This window comes from Pseudophryne corroboree, chromosome 6 (assembly GCF_028390025.1).
Source record: "Pseudophryne corroboree isolate aPseCor3 chromosome 6, aPseCor3.hap2, whole genome shotgun sequence".
Lineage (NCBI taxonomy): Eukaryota > Metazoa > Chordata > Amphibia > Anura > Myobatrachidae > Pseudophryne > Pseudophryne corroboree.
The window spans coordinates 642,167,888-642,194,767 of NC_086449.1; the positions used below are offsets into that span (position 1 = coordinate 642,167,888).

General features: G+C 45.6%; 1 protein-coding gene across 1 annotated transcript in view; it reads right to left on the reverse strand.

Annotated features, from left to right (window-relative positions):
- RAD50 (RAD50 double strand break repair protein) overlaps positions 1–26,880 on the reverse strand; it is a 442,933-nt gene that overhangs the window by 304,917 nt on the left and 111,136 nt on the right. Inside the window, exons 6-7 of the mRNA XM_063928180.1 lie at positions 17,100–17,304; positions 581–709 (exon numbers count right to left, since the gene is read on the reverse strand). Coding sequence (XP_063784250.1) covers positions 581–709; positions 17,100–17,304 — 334 coding nt within the window. The remainder of the gene's footprint in view (positions 1–580; positions 710–17,099; positions 17,305–26,880) is intronic.

Consider the following 26,880-nt stretch of genomic DNA (forward strand, 5'->3'; position numbering starts at 1 on the left):
GTGGATATGGGAGGAGGCGTAGCACTGCCTGGCTGTCCAGCGGCGGAAAACCCCAGTTACCTGCGCTGCCGCCTGCGGGCGCTGGATGTTGGAGCGGGCATGCTGGGCGCTAAGTGCGCCAGCATCCCGCTCTCTTCACTGCGGCTGCAGCACTAACTAATTAAAAGAGAAAAAAAAAGTAACCTACTGTAGCTGTTTAGAAACAGCTCCTAGTTGAGAGGTGCTGTGCTCCTGCCTTGGTACCAAAAAGAAAAAATGGCGGGCCCGAGAACGGGGGCGGGGTATAGAGGACAAGGGAGGCAAGGCCTGCTGGGTACTCTTAAGTTACCCTTTTGGTGCCAGCCTGCTCCCAGCCCAGCCTATACCCAGCATTGAGCTTTTCCTGTGGCCCTTAGTGGACGAAAAAAAGAAATAAAGATTTTACAATTCCAGCAGCAAATAGCAGTAACAAGTGCATCCAACTCCTGGCAGGAACTTTATGACTTTGGATGGATCAGATACTACTAGAGTGCAGTAGACATGCTGATAAACAAATTGGATTCTATGTAACAAATATTTGCAGAACAGATTGTTAACAAACCTTCTCCATCTTCTCTTCTAAGTCTTGATTATCTTTTTCCATTGTTTTTTCTCTGCTTTCCAAAGATTCAATGTCATGGTCAAACTTGGCTACTTTAGAGCGGTTCTTCTGAACCTCAGCAAGACGATTCTAAAATGGGACAATTAAATAGTTTTACATTATTTAACTTATAACTATTAAGAAAACATTTAATTAGGGCATTTTACTACTGTATGTAATTGCAGTCTGAGGAGTATTAGAATAGAGAATTAAGATGTATTTTAGTCTGCCAAAAAGTAAATAATAAAACAATTCACATAAGTGGCTAGAATACTAAACATAAGATGCAGTAAAGCCTGTTCCACCTAGAATTTAAGGAGGCTTTTAAGCCAAATTACTATGGATTTTTGTATGTGATGATGCTCAGTGTGTTTGTACCAGTTTGCCTCTATCCTCTCCATATTATGATGCTGCCATATTAAATCCTGTATCCCTTACTTTAGGGGTAAGTGGTGAATTGTCCTGTAAAGACTGCAGTATAGGTTATTGATTTGAGGCAACACAACACAAAGGGGGGAATTCAATTAGACCTGTTAATTTAACAGGTGTGAAAAAGGGAGCAGCCTCTAGCGTGAACGCCCAGGGCTATTCAATTACAGACCCCTTTTTTTGCTTGTTAAATTAACTGTTAATCGGTCATTAACTCATAGAATCCAGCATAAGTTCCCAGATCTATGAGTTAACATGATAGCAGCACCAAAAAAACAGGTAGTTTATTGGGGCTGCCTTCTGGGTGAATTGGATAAACCCCGGAGATCAATTAACCCATAGTAAATTACCACATCTAATTGAATTCCCCCCCAAAGACGCTTATAAATAATGTCCTACTGTACATGCTCATCCAAGCTTCTTTATTTCTACACTGAAAAGTATAACAAAACAATATTTTTGTGGGGGCTCCTACCTCCTTGATAAGGATAAATTATTAACTAGGGCCTAATTCATGTTTGTACACAATGGCAGATTATCACGCAATGGTCGGATTATTGGCAGACTGCACATGTGTTGCGTTTTCAATGCGCATGCGCGAAGGTGCACTGCGATCCCGTTTACAATGGGGATTTCATGGAAAAGTGACTGACAGGAAATTACCGTTTGGAGGTGTTAACGGGGAGTTTACGGGAGTGGCTGGGAAAACGCAGGCATGTCATGGCCGTATTCGGTGCCTGTATCTGCTGATGGATGAAAGCTCGTACATGCAATAGCATGGTGTCTGAGTTGCTACTGCTGTGTCCAGTCCACGTAGCCATAGATCAACCCTTAACCCCCGAGTTTCCTTATTTTTGCATAAAGGTCGCAGATGTCTACACAATTGCGAATGAGTTTGCAATGGCTCCGGTGGGCGTCTCTTTTCATTTAAGGACGACAGCTTCACTCCCTAACATTAGCAGTTCCATAGCCTACAAAATCACAATTGCATTTGTGTACAAACATGAATTAGGTGCTTGTTAGACAAATACTTTAACCCAGTTGTTCCCAAACTTTCTTGAATCACGGCACCCTAGAGTATCACCATTTTGTTCATGGTACCCTAGGTCAAAAGCTTCTTATTGAGAAAGTCAACAAAATGTATTAAATTAAGTAAATTGTGCTAACCTGTAGTCCTTATGTTCGCTATTTCATGGTAGAAGAGGGTTGCGCTTCTGTTTGTCCACATTATTTATGATTGGCAGCCACCAGCACTGGTTTTGCCTATCACATTGACCATAACTAATATGGTTTGGTCCTGGACCATTAAACAGTGGCACCCCAGCAAATTCCCCACAGCACACAGTTTGGGAACCACTGCTTTAACCAATTAAACCAGATAAAATAAGATTTTAAACCTACCGGTAAATCTTTTTCTCCTAGTCCGTAGAGAATGCTGGGGACTCCGTAAGGACCATGGGGAATAGACGGGCTCCGCAGGAGACATGGGCACTAAAAAGAACTTTAGATATGGGTGTGCACTGGCTCCTCCCTCTATGCCCCTCCTCCAGACCTCAGTTAGAGAAACTGTGCCCAGAGGAGACGGACAGTACGAGGAAAGGATTTTTGTTAATCTAAGGGCAAGATTCACACCAGCACACACCATCCACACCGTATAACATGGAATATACGAACCAGTTAACAATATGAAACAAAACAGCATCAGCCCGAGACTGATCAAAACTGTAACATAACCCTTATGTAAGCAAAAACTATATACAAGTCTTGCAGATGTAGTCCGCACTGGGACGGGCGCCCAGCATCCTCTACGGACTAGGAGAAAAAGATTTACCGGTAGGTTTAAAATCTTATTTTCTCTTACGTCCTAGAGGATGCTGGGGACTCCGTAAGGACCATGGGGATTATACCAAAGCTCCAAAATGGGCGGGAGAGTGCGGATGACTCTGCAGCACCGATTGAGCAAACATGAGGTCCTCATCAGCCAGGGTATCAAAATTTGCAAAGGTGTTTGAACCCGACCAAGTAGCAGCTCGGCACAGCTGTAATGCCGAGACCCCTCGCGCAGCCGCCCAAGAAGAGCCCACCTTCCTAGTGAAATGGGCCTTTACAGAATTTGGTAACGGCAATCCAGCCGTAGAATGAGCCTGCTGAATCGTGTTACAGATCCAGCGAGCAATAGTCTGCTTCGAAGCAGGAACGCCAACCTTGTCGGCTGCATACAGGACAAACAGTGCCTCTGTTTTCCTAACCCGAGCCGTTCTGGCCACATAAATTTTCAATACCCTGACCACATCAAGGGATCCTCCAAGTCCTGCGTAGCCACAGGCAACACAATAGGTTGGTTCATATGAAAAGATGAAACCACCTTGGGCAAAAATTGAGGACGAGTCCGCAATTCTGCTCTATCCACATGGAAAATCAGATAGGGGCTTTTGTGAGATAAAGCCGCCAACTCCGACACTTGCCTAGCCGATGCCAAGGCCAACAACATGACCACTGTCCAAGTGAGATACTTTAATTCCACCGTTTTAAGTGGTTCAAACCAGTGAGACTTAAGGAACCGCAACACCACGTTAAGGTCCCAGGGTGCCACTGGAGGTATAAAAGGAGGCTGGATATGCAGCATTCCCTTCAAAAAAGTCTGTACTTCTGGGAGAGAAGCCAATTCCTTCTGAAAGAAAATGGATAGGGCCGAAATCTGAACCTTAATGGAGCCTAATTTTAGGCCCAAATACACTCCAGTCTGTAGGAAGTGAAGGAAACGGCCCAGATGGAATTCTTCCGGAGGAGCATTCCTGGACTCACACCAAGATACATACTTCCGCCATATATTGTGATAATGTTTAGCTGTCACGTCCTTCCTAGCCTTTATCAGAGTAGGAATGACCTCATCCGGAATGCCCTTTTCCGCTAGGATCCGGCGTTCAACCGCCATGCCGTCAAACGCAGCCGCGGTAAGTCTTGGAACAGACAGGGCCCCTGTTGTAACAGGTCCTTTCTGAGAGGAAGAGGCCACGGATATTCTGTGAGCATTTCCTGCAGATCCGGATACCAGGCCCTTCGCGGACAATCTGGAACAATGAGAATTGTCCGTACTCCTCTTCTTCTTATGATTCTCAATACATTGGAGATGAGAGGAAGAGGAGGAAACACATAGACCGACTGGAACACCCACGGTGTCACCAGGGCGTCCACTGCCACCGCCTGAGGGTCCCTTGACATGGCGCAATACCTCTGTAATTTTATATTGAGACGTGACGCCATCATGTCTATCTGAGGCAGTCCCCACTGACTTGCAATCTCTGTGAAGACTTCCTGATGAAGTCCCCACTCTCCTGGATGTAGATCGTGTCTGCTGAGGAAGTCTGCTTCCCAGTTGTCCACTCCCGGAATGAAAACTGCTGTCAGAGCGCTTACATGATTTTCCGCCCAGCGAAGAATCCTGGTGGCTTATGCCATTGCCACTCTGCTCTTTGTTCCGCCTTGGCGGTTTACATGAGCCACTGCGGTGATGTTGTCTGACTGAATCAGAACCGGTAGGTTGCGAAGCAAATTCTCCGCTTGACGAAGGGCGTTGTATATGGCCCTCAACTCCAGGACGTTGATGTGAAGACAAGCCTCCTGGCTTGACCAGAGGCCTTGGAAGTTTCTTCCCTGTGTGACTGCTCCCCAACCTCGGAGGCTCGCGTCCGTGGTTACCAGAGCCCAGTCCTGAATGCCGAACCTGCGACCCTCTAGAAGGTGAGCACTCTTCAGCCACCACAGGAGAGATACCCTGGCCCTGGGGGACAGGGTGATCATCTGATGAATCTGTAGATGTGACCCGGACCACTTGTCCAGAAGGTCCCATTGGAAAGTCCTCGCATGGAACCTGCTGAAAGGAATGGCCTCGTAAGACGCCACCATCTTTCCCAGAACTCGAGTGCAGTGATGCACTGACACCCTTTTTTGGCTTCAATAGGTCCCTGACCAGATTCATGAGTTCTTGGGCCTTTTCTATCGGAAGATAAACCCTTTTCTGGTCCGTATCCAGAATCATGCCTAAGAAAGGCAAACGAGTCGTTGGAACCAACTGTGACTTCGGGATATTGAGAATCCAGCCGTGCTGTTGCAACACCTTCAGTGAAAGTGATACGCTGTTCAGCAACTGCTCTTGTGATCTCGCTTTTATTAGGAGATCGTCCAAGTACGGGATAATTGTGACACCCTGCTTGCGCAGGAGCACCATCATTTCTGCCATTACCTTGGTGAAAATCCTCGGGGCCGTGGAAAGCCCAAACGGCAACGTCTGAAATTGGTAATGACAATCCTGTACCGCAAATCTCAGGAAGGCCTGATGAGGTGGATATATGGGAACATGAAGGTATGCATCCTTTATGTCCAGGGACACCATATAATCCCCCCCTTCCAGGCTGGCGATGACCGCTCTGAACGATTCCATCTTGAACTTGAACCTTTTTAAGTATAGGTTTAAGGATTTAAAATTTAAAATGGGTCTGACCGAACCGTCCGGTTTCGGGACTACAAACAGGGTTGAGTAATACCCCATCCCCTGCTGAAGCAGGGGAACTTTGACCACCACCTGTTGAAGACACAATTTTTGAATTGCATTTAAAACTATCTCCCTCTCTGGGGGAGAAGCCGGTAGGGCCGATTTGAAAAACCGGCGAGGAGGCACCTCTTCGAATTCCAGCTTGTAACCCTGGGAAACAATTTCTATTGCCCAGGGATCCATCTGTGAGTGAACCCAGATATTGCTGAAAAGTCGAAGACATGCCCCCACTGGGGCGGACTCCCTCAGCGGAGCCCCAGCATCATGCGGTGGATTTTGTAGAGGCCGGAGAGGACTTCTGCTCCTGGGAACTAGCTGTGGTTGGCAGCTTTTTCCCCATGCCCTTACCTATGGCAAGAAAGGACGTTGCCCGTACTCTCTTGGGTTTATGCGACTGAAAGGACTGCATCTGATAATGTGGCGTTTACTTAGGCTGTGAGGAAACATAAGGCAAAAAAGCTGATTTACCTGCCGTAGCTGTGGAAACTAGGTCCGAGAGACCGTCCCCAAACAATTCCTCACCCTTGTGAGGTAAAACCTCCATATGCCTCTTCGAGTCGGCATCACCCGTCCATTGTCGGGTCCATAGGACTCGTCTAGCAGAAATCGCCATAGCGTTGACTCTGGAACCCAGTAGGCCAATATCTCTCTGAGCATCTTTCATATATAGGACAGCATCTTTAATATGACCCAGGGTCAATAAAATGGTTTCCTTATCCAGTGTATCTATATCCGCAGATAAGGTATCTGTCCACGCTGCTACAGCGCTACAAACCCAAGCCGATGCTATCGCCGGGCTGAGTAAGGTACCAGAATGTGTGTAAATTGACTTCAAGGTAGTCTCCTGCTTGCGATCAGCAGGATTCTTGAGGGTTGCCGTATCTTGAGATGGCAGCGCTACCTTTTTGGATAAGCGTGTCAACGCTTTGTCCACCCTTGGGGAGGATTCCCACCGTATCCTGTCCTTAGCCGGGAAAGGATACGCCATAAGAATCCTTTTGGGAATCTGCAGTTTTTTGTCTGGAGATTCCCAAGCCTTTTCAAATAACTCGTTCACCTCATGAGATGGGGGAAAGGTTACCTCAGGTTTCGTTTTCTTATACATGCGCACCCTTGTGTCAGGGACAGAGGGGTCATCTGTGATATGCAACACATCCTTTATTGCAATAATCATATAATGAATACTTTTGCCCAATTTTGGCTGCAACTTTGCATCATCGTAGTCGACACTGGAGTCCGAATCCGTGTCGGTATCAGTGTCTACTATTTGGGATAGTGGGCGCTTTTGAGACCCAGAAGGTCCCTGCGACATAGTGGAAGGCAGGGTTTGACTCCCTGTACACTCCCTGGACTCAGCTTTGTCCAACCTTTTGTGCAATAAATTCACATTTGCATTTAAAACATTCCACATATCCAACTAGTCAGGAGTCGGTGTTGCCGACGGAGACACCACACTCATTTGCCTCACCTCCTCCCTAGAAGAGCCTTCCGTTTCAGACATGCCGACACACGCGTACCGACACACCACACACTCAGGGAATTCTCTTATCTGGAGACAGTTCCCCCACAAGGCCCTTTGGAGAGACAGAGAGAGAGTATGCCAGCACACACCCAGCGCCAATGACCCAGGGAAAAAACGTACCCAGATAGCGCTTTTAATACATATATAACACTGTGCCAAATTATGTGGCCCCCCCTTCTTTCAAACCCTCTGTCACCGTGTTCAGCAGGGGAGAGTCCAGGGAGCCAGCTTCTCAGCGGTGTGCTGTGGAGAAAATGGCGCTGGTGAGTGCTGAGGATCAAGCTCCGCCCCCTCAGCGGCGGGCTTCGGTCCCGCTTGATTTCTTTTAAAAACTGGCGGGGGATCTCTTATATATAGTGCAGAGCCCATATATGTCCTGATTTTGCCAGACCAGAGGTTTAATTGCTGCCCAGGGCGCCCCCCTGCGTCCTGCACCCTTACAGTGCCTGCTGTGTGTGTGTTGTGCGGGAGCAATTACCTCAGTGAAGATCCGAAGTCTTCTGCCGCCTCTGAAGTCTTCTTTCTTCTCATACTCACCCGGCTTCTATCTTCCGGCTCTGTGAGGAGGACGGCGGCGCGGCTCCGGGACGAACAGCTAGGAGAGACCTGCGTTCCGACTCCCTCTGGAGCTAATGGTGTCCAGTAGCCTAAGAAGTAGAGCCTAGCAGTTAAGTAGGTCTGCTTCTCTCCCCTCAGTCCCTCGATGCAGGGAGCCTGTTGCCAGCAGGCTCCCTGAAAATAAAAAACCTAACAAAATTTCTTTCTTTCAGAAAACTCAGGAGAGCTCCCTGTAATGCACCCAGTCTCCTCTGGGCACAGTGTCAAACTGAGGTCTGGAGGAGGGGCATAGAGGGAGGAGCCAGTGCACACCCATATCTAAAGTTCTTTTTAGTGCCCATGTCTCCTGCGGAGCCCGTCTATTCCCCATGGTCCTTACGGAGTCCCCAGCATCCTCTAGGACGTAAGAGAAAAGGAGATTTATGGTAGACTTACCATAGTTATATCTCTTTCTGCGAGGTACATTGGATTCCACAGGGAATACATCGGGGGTGTAGAGTTGGATCTTGATCCGAGGCATCAACATGCTAAAGCTTTGACTGTTCCCAGGATGCATTGCACCGCCTCCTCTATAACCCCACTTCCAGACACTGAAGCTCAGTTTCGTTAACCAGTCTAATGCAGTAGCAGGTAAAAGAGACGGCAGATGTTAGTCACATAGAATCACATTCTCATGACAGGAAAAGGGACCAGCGGCTAATGCCATACAAACCCAAAGAAGCTAAGTGCGTCAGTGTGGGCGCCTTGTGGAACCCAGTGTACCTCGCAGAAAGAGATTTAACTATGGTAAGTCTACCATAAATCTCCTTTTCTGCTGCGGGGTACCACAGGGAAAACATGGGAGGAGAGGCACTGTAGCGGGCACAAGAACCCGGCGTCTAAAGGAAACATCCTGGAAGGCGGAAGTATCAAAGGCATAGAACCTCATGAACGTGTTCACTGAGGACCACGTAGCCGCCTTGCACAAATGTTCAGCGGACGCCCAAGAAGGTCCAACAGACAGAGTAGAATTGGCTTTGATAGCAGCAGGAGCTGGTAGTCAAGCATGCGCATAGGCTTGTGCAATCACCATTCTAATCCATCTGGCCAAGGTCTGCTTATTCACAGGCCAGCCACGTTTGTGAAAACCAAAAAGAACAAAAAGGGTATCTGACCTCATGATAGAGGCAATCCTCTCCACGTAAATATGGAGAGCCCGTACCACATCCAAAGACCGCTCTTTGGAGGACAAACCAGAAGAGATAAAAGCCAGAACCACAATCTCTTGGTTAAGATGGAAAGATGACACCACCTTAGGTAGATAACCAGTGCGAGTTCTAAGAACTGCCCGGTCACAGTGAAAAATCAGAAAGGGTGGACGACAGGACAAAGCGCCTAGGTCCGACACCCTCCTAGCAGAGGCAACAGCCAGCAGAAACACGACCTTAAGCGTAAGGCATTTAAGGTCCACAGACTCAAGAGGTTCAAATGGAGACTCTTGTAGAGCATTCAAGACAACATCCCGTGGAGCCACAGGAGGGACAAAGGGAGGCTGAATCCATAAAACACCCTGAGTGAAAGTATGAACGTCAGGTAGAGACGCAATTTTCCTCTGAAACAACACCGACAAGGCAGATATATGAACCTTGAGGGAGGCCAGACGAAGGCCTAAGTCTAGGCCTTGTTGCAGAAAAGCCAAAAGTCTGGCAGTTCTGAATTTGTATGCATCGTAATTCTTAGCAGCACATCAGGTGAAGTAAGAATTCCAGATCCTATAATAAATTCGTGCCAAAGCCAATTTGCGGGCCTTCAGCATAGTTTGGATAACCGCCTCTGAGAATCCTGTGGCCCTGAGGAGTGAAGCTTCAAGAGCTACGCCGCCAAAGCCAGCCTGGCCAGGTCCGGGTAGACACAAGGGCCATGAACGAGGAGGTCTGGGCGTTGTGGAAGTAGAAGAGGACGCTCTATCGATAGACCCTGCAGGTCTGAGAACCAATGCCGTCTGGGCCACGCTGGAGTGACTAGAAGTAGTATTTTTACTACTTGTTTGAACTTCCGTAGTACCCTGGGCAGGTGTGACACTGGAGGGAACACGTCTGGCAGCCGAAAAGGTCCATGTAATTACCAGTGCGTCCACGAACGCTGCTTGAGAATTCCTTGTCCTTGATCCGAAGACCGGAATCTGGTGATTGTGTCGAGACGCAATCAGGTCTACATCTGGTATGTCCCACTTGTCCACTAGGAGTTGAAAGACTTCCGGATGAAGACTCCACTCTCCGGCGTGAACGTCCGGACGACTGAAGTCATCCGCTTCCCAGTTGACGGCTCCGGGAATGAACACTTCCGCCCAATAAAGGATTTTTGATACTACCATCATTGCCATGCGTCTTCGAGTGCCGCCTTGATGGTTTATGTATGCCACCGTGGTGGCGTTGTCTGATTGTACTTGAACAGTCCTGTTCTGTAGCAGAGGCAGGGCAAGAGTCAAGGCATTGAACACTGCCCGAAATTCCAGAATGTTTATCCGGAGGACAGAGTCCTCCTTGGTCCACCAACCCTGGAGAGAGTGCTGCTCAAGCACTGCGCCCCAACCCCGCAGGCTGGCATCCGTAGTCAGTAGGACCCCGTTGGGGATCCAAAAGGGACGGCCCCTGCTCAACTGTCAGTCCTGTAGCCACCAGCTCAGTGATAGACGAACCTCCGGAGTCAAGGAGATAATTTGAGACCTGAGCCGATGAGGCAGGCCGTCCCACTTTGAAAGGATTAACCTCTGCAGAGGGCGGGAATGAAATTGAGCATACTCTATCATGTCATAAGCCGACACCATGAGGCCTAGTACTTGCATCGCCGAGTGTATCGACACTCGTGGGCGAGAAAGGAAGCATGTCCTGAAGTTTTAGGACTTTCTCCGGAGACAGAAACAGTCTTTGGCGGTGTGTGTCCAGCAGTGCCGCCAGGTGCACCATGCTCCGACCAGGGACCAGCGAGGCCTTCTTCCAGTTGATGAGCCACCCGTGGGCTTGCAGGAATTGGACCATCCGTTCCAGATGACGGAGAAGAACCTCTTGGAAGTTCGCCAGGATCAACAAGTCATCCAGATACGGCAGGATTCTGATACCCTGACGGCGGAGAAGGGCCGTCATCACGGCCATGACCTTGGTGAAAATCAGAGAGGCCATGGCTACTCCAAATGGCAGAGCATGGAACTGAAATATAGGTTGCCAATAGCAAATCGCAGATATTGCTGGTGAGAAATGGCAATTGGTATATGCAGGTAAGCATCCTGTATGTCCAGGGATACCATATAGTCCTCGGGTTCCATGGCCAGCACAATAGAGCACAGGGTTTCCATACAGAATTTGGACACTCTCACAAATTTGTTCAAAGATTTGAGATTGAGTATAGGCCGGAAGGAGCCATTGGGTTTCGGGACAAGAAACAGAGTCGAATAGTATTCTCTGCCTCTCTGGAACAGAGGTACCGGTACTACCACTCCTGTGTCCAGGAGGGATCGTACAACCAGGTGTAGAGCCTGTGCTTTCAACGGATCCGAAGGAAGAACTGTCGTGCAGTACTGGCGAGGGGGACGTCTCTTGAAAGAAACTGCGTACCCGTGAGAGACAACTTCTCGCACCAATGCGTCTGAAGAGGTCTTTAACCAGACCTGGGCGAATTGTAGAGGACGGCCTCCCACCATGGGATCCCCCAGGAGGAGGCCCGCCCCGTCATGCAGCGGGCTTGTCCTGTTTAGAAGCAGGCTGACGGGCGGCCCAGGATTGTTTCGATTTGGGCTTAGTGGCTTTGGAAGTACGAGCCTGTCTCGGGTACGTCTGACACTTCGCTTTTCCTGGAGAACGAAAGGAACGAAAAGTGGTACTCGAAGCCTTCGGATCAGAAGGATTAATACTTGGGAGAAACGCAGTCTTGGCAGACGCCAAGTCAGTCACAATCTTATTCAGATACTCCCCAAATAGGATGTCTCCATTAAAAGGGAGCACCTCCAAGGTATTTTTGGAGTCTAGGTCCACCTTCCAGGACCTTAACCACAGAATTCGGCGACCCAGTATAGACGTAGTAGACGCCTTGGCCGCCATTACACCTGCCTCAGAGGGTGCCTCCTGAATATAGTTGGAGGCGGTGGTAATGAGACAGATATTGTCTGGCAGTGTCAGAAATATCCTGAGGCAGCTCATCCTCTAATGTCTGAACCCATGCTTCAATTCCTTTTGCGGCCCAGGAGGGTCTATGTACAGCACCAGTAAGGGAGTAAATAGACTTCAGGCATCCCTCCACACACTAATCCGTGGGTTACCTTCTGTGAGGTGACAGTGGTGACAGACAGAGTAGACGATACCACAAGACAGGTGACATGAGAGTCCACCGGCGGTGGTGTTTCCCACTTGTTACTCAACTCCGCAGGGATAGGATAACGAGCTAACATCTTTTGAGATCGGGAGAATTTCTTTCCTGGAGAAGACCAGGATTTCTGATGTATGTCAATTAAATGGTCAGAATGTGGTAAGACTACTTTAGTAACCTTCTGACGTTTGACCTTATCAGGTTTCTTAGATGCAGCAGTGGGAACTACCTCATTATCAATTTGTAGAATCAGTTTAATAGCCTCCAATAGGTCAGCAACATCAACCTGAGTTGTAGGTTCCTCGTCAGAAGCGACTCTATCCGTGTCTGACGGATCAGTATATTCCCCATCCTCATCAGAAGAATTATCCGAAATAGTAGTGTATTGTGAGGAGGAAGCGGCCCGCTCAGATGACCTCTTGACCCCAGCGGGGGCGTGAGGTAGCCTTTTGTACCACCAAAGATTGATTTAATTGTTGTATCTGGGTAGACAGAGTGTCTGCCCAGGGTGGGTTAATTACAGAGACAATATGTGATTGCAATGGCACAGGAGGTCCCACAGGGGGTGTAAGACGTGACACCAGCGTATGCAACATACCGGAGAATGCTTGCCAAGGTGGCTCCTGAGTGACTGCGGGAGCTGCGGGGTGACTGGGAGATGTATGGCACCCAGTACACAAACCATCAGTTATAACTTTCCCCTCAGGGAAATCCGTGGTGCACGCCCTGCATGATGCAGAAGCGTCCGCGGATTTCCCGCCCTGCGTGGTAGATATGATAGCAGATGTAGCCGCAGAGCTAAACAGTACAAAATAGCCAGACAAAAACAACACCTGCAAATAACCCCCTTATGTTATGTGACAAACAGAGGATTAAAGCATTATAATGTGACTGAAACAAACAGTAAAACACACTAAATAGTATATACTGTGTAACACTATATGAGACCCTGACGCAACTAGCCCCCCAGGGTACAGAATACAGTGATAGAAATAGGTGGGATACACTAATGAAATCCACACAGCAGCTACAGGCACACCCAGTCACAGTTACAATGCAGAAATTAATTCAGACAAACATTAAAACTGCACTGGACTAGTAAAATCACACACACATATAAATATATAAACAGATAAAACAATGCACAGTAGATACTGGATGTATATCTTCTCAGAACACATACTAAATGTTCAGGCAGAAGCACACTTGTTCTTAACTAACACTGTCTAAAATTACATGTAGAATACTTAAATGACTGCAAAATCCCAGCGCTGATGATGCAGGCGGATTTACAAGGGAGACTTAGCCCAGCAATCCCGGAGACCAGATGCATCTATGTGAGAAAATGGCACCGAAATCTCAGTCAGGGAGCGAGGGAGAGTGATAAGCAGCTCCAGGGTGGGTACACCAGCAGTAGATGGTGCCTGGAGCTGGGGGTGGGGCTACAGGTGAGCGCCTTATCCCCTCTGCTGGTCCTCACCACCGGGTACTGTGGAGCCTATGTAACATGGATTTCTTAAAATCCGACCTGTGCTCCCTTGCCCTGGTGGATATAGTGGGGTCCCTGTGAAGTACAGTGTCCACGCCAGCGCCGCAGTCAGTCTCCTGGGAACGCGACCGGAATGAGATTTACCGGCAGGTCCCGCCTGGTGGACCCTCTTACCTCCTCCCTGATGTGCAGCCACGTGATCCTGGAGAGCGCCAGCGGCGGTGTGCCTATGGTGCGCCTCCGCTGCAAGTACCCGGGAACCGGCCGTGGGAGTATGCAGCGCTGCAGGGGAGGTGATGGAGTCGCAGCACAGAATGTCAGAATGACATAGAAAGTGCTGTGGCCCTTGAAGTCTTCTAAAAAAGCTCTTTTCAGGGCTGCCTAGCGCAGCCCCCTGTTAGGTGACCTGCTCTGCAGGCCCCAACTTACAAACTGAGCTCCGGTGTCCGAAGGCGGGGTTATAGAGGAGGCGGTGCAATGCATCCTGGGAACAATTAAAGCTTTAGCCTGTTGGTGCCTCGGATCAAGATCCAACTCTACACCCCCGATGTATTCCCTGTGGAACACAGTGTACCCCACTGCAGAAAACAGGTTTAGTTTCTGATTTGTATTAAAATAGAGTATGTAAAGTATTTATCCAATATGTTTCATGTTGCAACAATAATTTATTTATAGCATCATCTCCTAGTGATATTCTCACTACTGATACTATTTGTCATGGGATAAATTATGACTAGCCTCCAGTGAATTCTAGGCACATATACACTTCAGTTAATTATTTTTCAGAGGCCAATTAACCTACCAATACTGTATATTTTTGGAGTGTGTGAGGAAACAGGAGCACCCAGAGGAAACCCACACAAAGCACAGGGAGAATAAACAAACTCCACACAGTTAGGGCCATGGTGGGAATTGAACCCAAGGCCTCAATCCTGGGAGGCAGTAATCCTTATCATTACACCGTCTGTGCTGCTATCTTCTTCTCCACTTTATTGAGGGGCTCTGGATGATTTCTCCACTTTTTTTGTACTTCACATACAGTAGGTTGCACAATGCAGAATTAACACGCAACATTTGTGACTTGCCATTTCTAATTGAATTGCTAGGGAAGTGGGAGAGAGCTTCATGAAAATATCCCACGAAAGGCGTGTAATTTTAAACTGCAAGCACAGGGCACAGAATCCAAGGTTAACTGAGTCAACCTCTGTATCAATATGGATAAATAACGGTTATGTGACTTTTATCATTTCTGCCATCTTGTACTGTTTTACATGCATATGGAACTAGAAAGTGCCCTTTTACACATATTCTGATTTTAATGGAATTAACTTTCATTTATCTTCTAACCAGCTGCATAATCTAAACAAAACAAAAAGGACTAGAAAATGGCGCTTGGTGGAAAAAAGCAGCCTAGATATATTCTAGTGATTCCCAATCACCAATATAGAACTAAAGAGAAATAAGTAATAGAAAATATCTTTGGCGCTACCACCTTTATATTGATTAATAATGGAAAAGTCTATAGGAATGTCCCATGAGCTTTCTCTGTAACTGAATTTTGATCTTGCTGTCTTCCAAATTTCTTCAGATCTTGAAATTCCTTATGGATAGGTGTATATATAAACAGAGGAAAGAAGAATAATAAGAATTTACTTACCGATAATTCTATTTCTCATAGTCCGTAGTGGATGCTGGGAACTCCGAAAGGACCATGCGGAGCCGCTATTCCCCATGGTCCTTTCGGAGTGCCCAGCATCCACTAGGACGTCAGAGAAAATAAGAATTTACTTACCGATAATTCTATTTCTCATAGTCCGTAGTGGATGCTGGGCACTCCGAAAGGACCATGGGGAATAGCGGCTCCGCATGGTCCTTTCGGAGTTCCCAGCATCCACTAGGACGTCAGAGAAATATAGTGTAGTATTTTTTTAAAATAAGTTCAAATTTATTTTAGATAACAAAAAAGGTAAAAAACATTTAAAAATAATTTTTCTTCCATCCAATAAAATTCTGTGTTTTATGTATATGATTGGAACCGTACCGTGTCAAGCTCCCAGCATGGAGCAATGGAAAGAGCACAAAATTGGAGTCTCCGGAATTCCTCCTTACTCCCTCCAGGCAAAACACCGGCAGCTGGACCAGGCAGGGATTTTATTGGATGGAAGAATTTTATTGGATGGAAGAAAAATTCTTTTTAAATGTTTTTTACCTTTTGTGTTATCTAAAATAAATTTGAACTTATTTTAAAAAAATACTACACTATATATTCTTCTTTCCTCTGTTTATATATACACCTATCCATAAGGAATTTCAAGATCTGAAGAAATTTGGAAGACAGCAAGATCAAAATTCAGTTACAGAGAAAGCTCATGGGACATTCCTATAGACTTTTCCATTATTAATCAATATAAAGGTGGTAGCGCCAAAGATATTTTCTATTACTTATTTCTCTTTAGTTCTATATTGGTGATTGGGAATCACTAGAATATATCTAGGCTGCTTTTTTCCATCAAGCGCTATTTTCTAGTCCTTTTTGTTTTGTTTAGATTATGCAGCTGGTTAGAAGATAAATGAAAGTTAATTCCACTAAAATCAGAATATGTGTAAAAGGGCACTTTCTAGTTCCATATGCATGTAAAACAGTACAAGATGGCAGAAATTATAAAAGTCACATAACCGTTATTTATCCATATTGATACAGAGGTTGACTATGGGACATTCCTATAGACTTTTCCATTATTAATCAATATAAAGGTGGTAGCGCCAAAGATATTTTCTATTACTTATTTCTCTTTAGCTGCATAATCTAAGACTATGTGCCATTGTCTGCTTTTATATTTGTATCAAAAATCTGTTTAAATGTTGCTATCCACATATGTTCTAACAATGGTTATTCAGTAAATAGCTGAATAAGTAATTTTGCCAATAACCATATTTGTTCTTACAATGGTTATTCAGTAAATAGCTGAATAAGCAATTTTGCCAATAACCATATTTGAGGAAATGCTGCCCCCTTTCGCTAATAGTAAATAGATCATAAATATATGTATAATATACATTTGTATACATTAAGGGTGGTATCCTATTAGCCCAGATGTCGCTTCGGACTATCAAAACAGCTGGATATCGCGATGTTTGACCACTGGTCATTATTGCGGTATCCAATTAGAGGCTGTTTTGTTTGTCCAAAACTGGACCCTCACTCGGACCCATGTGTTTTCGCTGCTCCGGCGGCCTCTTATCACGGACTATGCATCAGGTACCTGAGGCACCCGAAACATAGTCCCCATTAAGTGCCAGCATCGGGGCTAATTTGATAGCCCTGGGTGATCCTATTAGCGGCGGGAAACCATTATTTGCTTATACAGGTATAGCTGTTAAACATTATTATTTTAATTAACTGCTATCTGCTTATATTTTACTTCATAATCTGATCGTGTGTGTTTACTCAGTTGCATGCTATTTGCCATTGATAACCTTGTGTTAAAAGTCCGACCGGTAAAAACCCCTAAAAACCACACCGACAAAAATATATTTTCCCCAAACCTGATAATTCCTCTAAAGAAAGATATATATGACTAGTATAACTTACTTTGAGAGGCTCAAGTTTGCTATCGATACTCTTCACATTTTCTCTGGAAGCTGCTAACTGTGCTTCTTTACCCTGGAGGTTGTCTTTGATTTCCCGGGCTTTTTCTTTGTTCTGTTTCAGATACTTAAGTTCTGCTTGACACTCTTTTACGCGCTGGCCTTGTTTCAGTCTTACTTGTCGCAAAGTTTCCAAGGCTTTAATATACCTTTATAGACAAGACCACAGAAAGCTACAATTCATTCATAGTTAAATACTTACAGTATGTTAGGTTTAGCTGTATCTTAGAAAAAACATGCAACTGTCACATAGATAATTTAGTAAAAAAAAGATATAAAAAAAAACCCCAAACCCTTTTTTTAATTTATAAACTAGCATTTGCCCACGGATTCGCTCACGTGGATGTCTGTTATTGCTTAGCAGAACTAAGATTACAAAGATAGTAGTGCCATCTAATACTGTGATGTATATTTTATATTGTACACATTGATCACAAAATTTCTTTGTAAACAATTTTTTGCAATTTTTCCTTCAGGGATTAACACAAAAATGCTTGGAGCTACTAACTCATGAGCAAGCCCTGTAAAGCTGCCCATGGGAGAAGCAGCTGGTTCAGAGATCCACGCCTGCAGCCCTGAGCGTTTTTCAGGGTGTGTGATATATGTACTGTATATATACAGTACTGTGCAAAAGTTTTAGGCAGGTGTGGAAAAAAATGCTGCAAAGTAAGAATGCTTTAAAAAAAATAGAAGTGATAATAGCTTATTTTTATCAATTAACAAAATGCAAGAAGAACAAGAAGTCCTGGAAGTGATGATACAGTATGGCCCCCACAGAGCCCTGATCTCACCTAGTAATCTCGATCCAACCATAGACTCAATTATCAGCTTCTGGTGGTTCAAGTAAGATTAAATCAAAAAGTGGTTGTTACAAATGTTTGAAACAGAGATGTATTACACGTAACTTTGTAAGACATGAAAGCCATGATTTTTCCTCTCCTGAGGATATAAAAAACATTAAATTTGATATTGTAGGATCTATACACTGCCAAATCACATTTGTTATATTCCTACTAACTTGCATGTGTGGTATCTAATATGTTGGTAGGACCACTCGATAGCTTAACACAAGATTCTTGGAAGATAGGAGACTCAATCTTAAGAATGTGACTACCCATAGCGTTCCTAGACATGTCAACAAGGAATATAACGGAGATATAAAGGTCCTTTCCATCCAGGGTATAGAACATATTGATAAAACCCCTAGAGGAGGAGATAGATTCAATTGTCTCAGTAAAAGAGAAGCTTATTGGATCTGTTCACTGAACACCTTCTTCCCAAAGGGACTTAATGAAAGCATCGAGATGAACAATATTTAAAATCATTCTATCTGTACACCTGAATGGGCCCACTTACGGAAATCAAAAAAGAAAAGGGGGAAAGCAATCATGGTATCCTTGGGCTCTTTCCGTATGAATTATTGCCTTGAATATGATTCCTACTATATAGAATTTGACTGTGCTTAGTAACTTAGCCATTTCTAGTCTAATTAACTCTAACGAATATATACTTAATGTATGTTCATATGTAATGATCTAGCTTTATTACTCTAAGGAGATATTGTTGTAAGGGATGGTGAGGGTAAGAAGTAATATGGGCCACTAGTAAGAGGACTACTACTATTATTTAGACTTATTCTGGGTATTGCTGTGTTATTTAATTTCCCCCTCCCCTGTTTTCCCCTCGTAATTCTTCCTCCGGATGTTCGCCAAATAGATAACTTCTCTATAGTGTCAAATTTTGATTTTAAAGTCGAGTGAATTGTTGGTATCGGGACACTGTATGCAGTAAATGAGATTACATTTGTCACCGTATCTGTGTTGCGTCACCTGATACCACCCTATTACACTCAACCGCTCTACTCATGAGTCTCATTGTAGTTACTCTTTTTCTGGATTCACTATACCCTTTTCTTGATCACTAGTAGGCAATGGGGAATAATTATTGGATGATTGGTGAAAAACAATGTTGCATATTTATTGATAAAAATAAAAATATAATAAATAAAAATCCACTAGTCTATGACAAAACATAATATCCACTCTCTTCAAGAAACAATAATTAAATTGATATGATATTTAAATAAAAAATATGTCACATTCTGTCTGGGTCTCAATCCTATGACCCTCTGTGTTGTAGTCCAGAGCCCTGCTGAGTGAACCACTTTGACTCTCTCTACACAAAGAGTTCAAAAAGGAATATTTATATAAAGAGATCAAAAAGGAATATATATACCTGGAAAAAATAATATATGCGATAACGAGATTTATGGTAAGAACTTACCGTTGTTAAATCTCTTTCTGCAAAGTACACTGGGCTCCATAAGGATTAACATCGGGGTGTAGAGTAGGATCTTGATCCTAGGCACCAACAGGCTCAAAGCTTTGACTGTTCCCAAGATGCACAGTGCCGCCTCCTCTTTAACCCCGCCTCCGTGCACAGGAGCTCAGTTTCGTTAACCAGCCAATGCAGTAGCAGGTACTAAAGATGACAATCGCTCGTAGCCAATTACACCACACACTCACCACACAGGAGACGGTATCAGCGGCTATGCCATACCAACCCAAAGAAGCCAAGTGCGTCAGGGTGGGCGCCTTGTGGAGCCCAGTATATCTCGCAGAAAGAGATTTAACAACGGTATATTCTTACCATAAATCTCGTTTTCTGCTGCGGGGTACACTGGGCTCCACAAGGATTAACATCGGGGATGTCCTAAAGCAGTTCCTTATGGGAAGGGACGCACTGTAGCGGGCACAAGAACCCGGCATCCGAAGGAAGCATCCTGGGAGGCGGAAGTATCGAAGGCATAGAACCTTATGAACGTGCTCACTGAGGACTACGTAGCCGCCTTGCACAATTTTTCAAGGGTCGCACCAAGGTGAGCCGCCCAAGAAGGTCCAACCGACCGAGTAGAATGGGCTTTGATGGTAGCAGGAGCTGGACGACCAGCCTGTACATAAGCATGTGCAATCACCATTCTAATCCATCTGGCCAAGGTCTGCTTGGAAGCAGGCCAGCCACGTTTGTGAAAACCAAACAGTACAAAAAGAAAATTTCCTAACAGAGGAAGTCCTCTTCACATAGACACAGTGAGCCCGTACCACATCCACAGACCGCTCTTTGCAAGACAACTCAGGAGAGTTAAAGGCCAGAACCACAATCTCCTGGTTAAGGTGGAAGGAAGAGACCACCTTGGGTAAATAACCTGGCCGAGTTCTAAGAACCGCCCGGTCACGGTGAAAAATCAAATGCGGAGACTTACAGGATAAGGCACCCAAGTCCGAGACCCTTCTAGCTGAAGCAATAGCCAGCAAGAATAGCACCTTAAGGGAAAGCCACTTAAGGTCAGCAGAGGCAAGAGGTTCAAACGGAGACTCTTGCAAGGCCTCCAGAACCACCGACAGATCCCAAGGGGCCACAGGTGGCACATAAGGAGGCTGAATCCGTAACACGCCCTGAGTGAATGTATGAACATCAGGTAGGATAGCAATCTTTCTCTGAAATTAAACCGACAAGGCAGAAATGTGAACCTTGAGGGAGGCCAGACGAAGGCCTAAGTCCAGGTCCTGTTGTAGGAAGGCCAACAGTTTGGCCGTGCTAAACTTGAAAACTTCATGATTGTGAGATGCACACCAAGTAAAGTAAGCATTCCAGACCCTATGGTAAATCCGAGCAGAAGCCGGCTTACGGACCTTGAACATAGTTTGAACGACGGCCTCAGAAAAACCCTTGGCCCTCAGGAGTCATGCCGTCAAAGCCAGACGGGCCAAGTCCTGGTAAACACAAGGGCCCTGAACGAGGAGATCTGGTCATTGTGGAAGTAGAAGGGAACGATCCAACGAGAGGCCCTGTAGATCGGAGAACCAGTGCCGCCTGGGCCACGCTGGAGCGACCAGAAGTAGGTTTCCTCCTTATTGCTTGAACTTCCATATTACTCTGGGCAGGAGTGATACCGGAGGGAACACATACGGCAGTCGAAAGTTCCATGGGATTGACAGAACATCCACGAATGCTGCTTGAGGATCCCTTGTCCTTGCTCCGAAGACCGGAACCTTGTGATTGTGTCGAGACGCCATCAGGTTCACATCTGGAAGGCCCCACTTGTCCACGAGAAGTTGAAACACCTCTGGATGGCGGCTCCATTCTCCGGCGTGTACGTACTGACGACTGAGAAGGTCCGCTTCCCAGTTTAGGACCCCCAGGAATGAACACTGCGGATATGGCCGGCAGATGGCGTTCTGCCCACTGAAGAATCCGTAATACTTCCCTCAATGCCATGCGGCTTCAAGTGCCGCCTTAATGATTGATGTATGCCACCGTGGTAGCGTTGTCCGATTGTACTTGATCAGGTCTGTTCTGTATTAGATGCTGGGCCATTGTCAACGCATTGAACACTGCCCGCAGTTGCAGAATATTTATCGGGAGTAGAGACTCCTCCTTGGTCCACTGACCCTGAAGAGAGTGTCGTTCCAACACCGCGCCCCAACCTCTCAGACTGGCTTCCGTCGTCACCAGGACCCAGTTGGATATCCAGAAGGGACCGCCCCTGCTCAATTGACGGTCCCGAAGCCACCAGCTCAGTGACAGGCGGACCTCCGAAGACAAGGAGATCATGTGAGATCTGATCCGGTGAGGCAGGCCGTCCCACTTGGTCAGAATTAACTTCTGCAGAGGGCGAGAATGGAATTGAGCATACTCCACCATGTCGAAAGCCGACACCATGAGACCTAGCACTTGCACTGCCGAATGTATCGAAACTTGCGGACGAGATAGGAAGCATCGAATCCTGTCCTGAAGCTTCAGGACTTCTCCTGAGACAAGAACAACCATTGGTTGTGAGTGTCCAATAACGCTCCCAGGTGTACCATGCTCCGAGCAGGAACCAGGGAGGAATTCTTCCAGTTGATCAGCCACCCGTGTGCTTTCATGAACTGGACCGTCAGATCTAGATGACACAGGAGAAGTTCTGGGGAATTTGCCAGGATCAACAAATAGTCCAAGTATGGTAGGATCCTGACCTCTTGACGGCGGAGTGTAGCCGTCATGACCTCCATTACTTTGGTGAAAACTCGGGAAGCCGGTGTCAAAGCAAAGGGTAACGACCGAAATTGGTAATGAAGGTTGCCCACCGCAAACCTCAGGTACTGCTGATGAGACACTGCAATAGGAATATGCAGGTAGGCATCCTGTATGTCCAGGGAGACCATATAGTCCCCAGGCTCTAAGGCCAGAACAACAGAGCGCAGAGTTTCCATAGGAAACTTGGAGACCTGCACATACTTGTTCAAGGACTTCAGATTGAGAATGGGCTGCGAGGACTTGTTCGGTTTCGGGACTAGAAACAGCGATGAATAGTACCCTTTGCCCCTCTGAGCCAGAGGCACCTGTACTACCACTCCTGTGGACAGGAGGGATTGTACCACCGAATGCAGAGTGTTTGCATTTGTCGGGTCCAGAGGAACATCTGTCAGGCAAAATCGATGAGGGGGACGATTCTTGAAGGGTACGACGTAACCTCGAGTGACGACTTCCCTTATCCAGGCATCGGAAGTGGTCTTCAACCACTCCTGGGCAAAACCTAGAAGTCGGCCCCCACCCTGGAATCCCCCAGAGGGAGGCCCGCCCCGTCATGCGGCAGGCTTGTCAGTTTTGGAAGCAGGCTGACGGGCAGCCCAGGCTCGCTTCGGTCTGGGCAGGTCTGGAAGCACGAGCTTGCTTTGGGTACGCCTGACCTTTTGCTTTACCTGGAGGACGAAAGGTCCGAGGGAAAGTACTTTTAACCTTCTGCGTGGAAAGAGCCGTACTAGGTAGGCAAGCTGTTTAAGCAGTAGCCAGATCAGCCACAATCTTATTGAGCTCTTCTCCAAAGAGAATGGTTCCCTTGAAAGGAAGCACCTCCAGGGTTTTCTTGGAATCCATATCCACCGACCAGGATCTCAACCAAAGGATACATCTAGCCAAGAAGGACGTAGTAGCAGCCTTGGCCGCCAGCACCCCGGCATCGGATGCCGCCTCCTTAAGGTACAGAGAAGCCGTGGCAATATATGAGAGACATTGTCGAGCATGCTCAGATGCGTTGGAAGGCAGTTCCACCTCTAGTTACTGAGCCCACGCCTCAACAGCTTCAGTAGCCCAAGTTTCTGCAATGGTTGGCCTATGCACAGCCCCCGTTAGGGTGTAAATCGCTTTCAAACAACCCTCCACACGTCTATCCGTCGGTTCCTTCAGAGAGGTGACGGTAGTTACGGGCAGAGCAGAGGAAACTACCATGCGTGCCACATGAGAATCTACAGGCGGAGGAGTTTCCCATTTTTTACATAGCTCCGCAGAGAGAGGATAGTGAGCCAATAGTCTCTTATGCGGTGTGAATTTCGTTCCCGGATTTTCCCAAGATTCCTGACGTATGTCAGCCAGGTGTTGAGAATGAGTTAAAACTTGTTTAACCACCTTCTTTCGTTTAAATCTGTCCGGATTTTTAGAGACAGCCTCAGGCTCAGGTTCATCAGAGACCTGAAGAATGAGCCTGATAGACTTAATCAAATCAGGGACATCCACCATTGACTTCCCTTCCCCATCAGAAGCATCTGAGTCAGTGTCTGTGGGGTCGGTATATGCACCATCCTCCTCAGAGGATGTGTCCGGGATAGCAGTGGATTGTGAGGAGGTAATGGCCCGTTTAGAAGATGTCTTAGGTGGACGAGAGTGAGATTTAGATTTAGTCAGTGACCATTTCAATTGCTGTAACAGAGTGGAGATTTGATCTGCCCATGACGGATTAATTGCAGGGACCATAAATTGCTGCATTGGCACAGGTGGGCACCAGTTTAGTTACAAGCATGTTTAACAGCGTGGAAAAGGTAGCCCAAGGTGGGTCATTTGTTGCCCCCGATGCTACAGACCCACTGGGGGGTAAGGGACCCCTTGAACCTGAACTCTCTGCTGCCAAATTTTCCTCCAAAATGTCCACGGCATCACCACCACGCAATGTGGGAGAAGCCCCAGCTCCGTTTCCTCGTGTAGCTGATATAATAAGAAGCACAATATTGGGCAACCTGGTACAATTCTTAGCAGCGATATACCTAGCAAGAACTCCCAGTGTAGTGTGGCTTTCCTGTCAGCACAAACCGGGAGTTCAAGAGATATATGGTGACTTTAAATCACAAAGAAAAATACACAGCAAGTATATCTTGTGAAATACCTAACTTATTTAGAAAACCTGACACACTTATCCCCTCAGGTTACAGAATATATGAGTGGCACGCGGAGTGAAATACCAGATATGGCAGCCACGCAGCAGCTACATGCACACACTCATATATAGTCACAAGCGTACCATACAGAAATTATACACCATAAAACTGCACTGGACTAGCAATACAAAGTAATACTCAGTATAGCTATATATGTAAACAGTAGATATAACAAAGCTCAGTAGATACTGGATGTATATCACAGGGTGTTTGTACCACACAGCCCTGAATGTATGCACTCTTTCTTAACTAACACTGTCCCTTGACAGGTAGAATACTTAAGTGCCCTGTAAAATGCACAGTGCTGGCGAGCAGGCGGCTTTACAGAGGAGGATTTGCCCCAGCAGTCCCAGGAACAGCGCAGCTCCGTTGTGATGGCGGCTGACAGGGAGTGAGGGAGAGATATGCAGCTCCAGGGCGGGAACATTCACTGAAATGGCACCCTGGGGCTGGGCGATGGGGAAGCCAGCAGGGGGATAAGGCCTAACCTGTAGGTTAGGCCTTATCCCCCTGCTGGCTTCCCCACCGGGTGCTGCAGGCTTTGATTAAAACAGGGTTTTTATGAGAGAAAATTATATATTATATATTGATACGGGGCCACTCGTGTGGTTCATACAAGATTGAATGCAATCAACCACTATTTTTTTCTTTTATTTATTGTTGTGCATATTATACTGAAAAAAAACTTGTTTTTTTTTCTCTTAGAAATTTTATTTTCATGTAGTACCTCAGTATGCTTATTGTTAAAGCTACACACACATGTACTTTATAATATACTTTATTTCTCCCTCAGGAGTAGAGATGTTTTGTTATGCTTTGTTGTTAGAGTGAAAAGTACCGATGGGTATAGAACATATTGATATATCCAGGGTATAGAACATATTGATAAAACCCCTAGAGGAGGAGATAGATTCAATTGTCTCAGTAAAAGAGAAGCTTATTGGATCTGTTCACTGAACACCTTCTTCCCAATGGGACTTAATGAAAGCATCGAGATGAACAATATTTAAAATCATTCTATCTGTACACCTGAATGGGCCCACTTACGGAAATCAAAAAAGAAAAGGGGGAAAGCAATCATGGTATCCTTGGGCTCTTTCCGTATGAATTATTGCCTTGAATATGATTCCTACTATATAGAATTTGACTGTGCTTAGTAACTTAGCCATTTCTAGTCTAATTAACTCTAACGAATATATACTTAATGTATGTTCGTATGTAATGATCTAGCTTTATTACTCTAAGGAAATATTGTTATAAGGGATGGTGAGGGTAAGATGTAATATGGGCCACTAGTAAGAGGACTACTACTATTATTTATACTTATTCTGGGTATCGCTGTGTTATTTAATTTCCCCATCCCCTGTTTAATTTAATTTCCCCCTCCCCTGAGAGAAATATATTTTGAAGAAGTACAGTAATGTAGAGTCTAGAAATTTCCACTTTTTCTCTAGCAGACCTGTGAGGGCAATCCATTGATTTCAACAAAATGGAAAACAGTTAGTACAGCCTATAATTCTAATTAATTGTCTCAATGCAATGTAATGTCATATGCCTCTGATCCTGAACTACAGTATATTAAAATAGTCACCCTAAATATATAAAATGAGAAGCTGCCAGTACAATTTCATAACCCTTAATGCAGAAGAGAAACAAAAACTGCCCAGTAAAACAAAAGAAACACAATTCTTATCACATAAGATTAAATTTCATGATTAATCAATCATAACTTTAGAATTCATAAATTAAGGGGTCTATTTACTAAGCTTTGGATGGAGATAATGTGGTCAGAAATAAAGTACCAGCCAACCAGCTCCTAACTGTCATTTTTCAAACCCAGCCTGTGACATGACATTTAGGAGCTGATTGGCTGGTACTTTATCTCCGTCCACTTTATCTCCATCCATGGCTTAGTAAATAAACCCCTAAGTTTTATCATTTGGACTAAAATACAATAGATCTCATTGTTCAGTCCAGTTGCTGAATGACCATATTTGGTCAGTCGGCAGATCTAGTTTTGAATAATTATCAAACAGAAAATAGTATTTTAAATACCTACCGGTAAATCCTTTTCTCGTAGTCCACAAGGGATATTGGGGACACATCAGTATGATGGGGTATAGACGGGGTCAAAAGGAGCCAGTGCACTTCAAATTTCTTCAACTGGGTGTGCTGGCTCCTCCCCTCTATGCCCCCTCCCACAGGTTGTTATAGGTAAAACCATGCCCGAAGGAGAAATTACATACTTGAGAGAAGGAACATAACAACAATAAGTGTGGTGAGATTTACACACCAGCACACCATAACAAAACTGGACCAGCAACAGCTGAACAGGTAACACATAACAGAGAACCTGCAGAAAGTCACAGCCCATTATCCCTTATGGGCTACGAGAAAAGGATTTATCGGTAGGTATTTAAAATCCTATTTTCTCTAGCATCCATAAGGGATACATTAGTATGATGGAGATGTCTT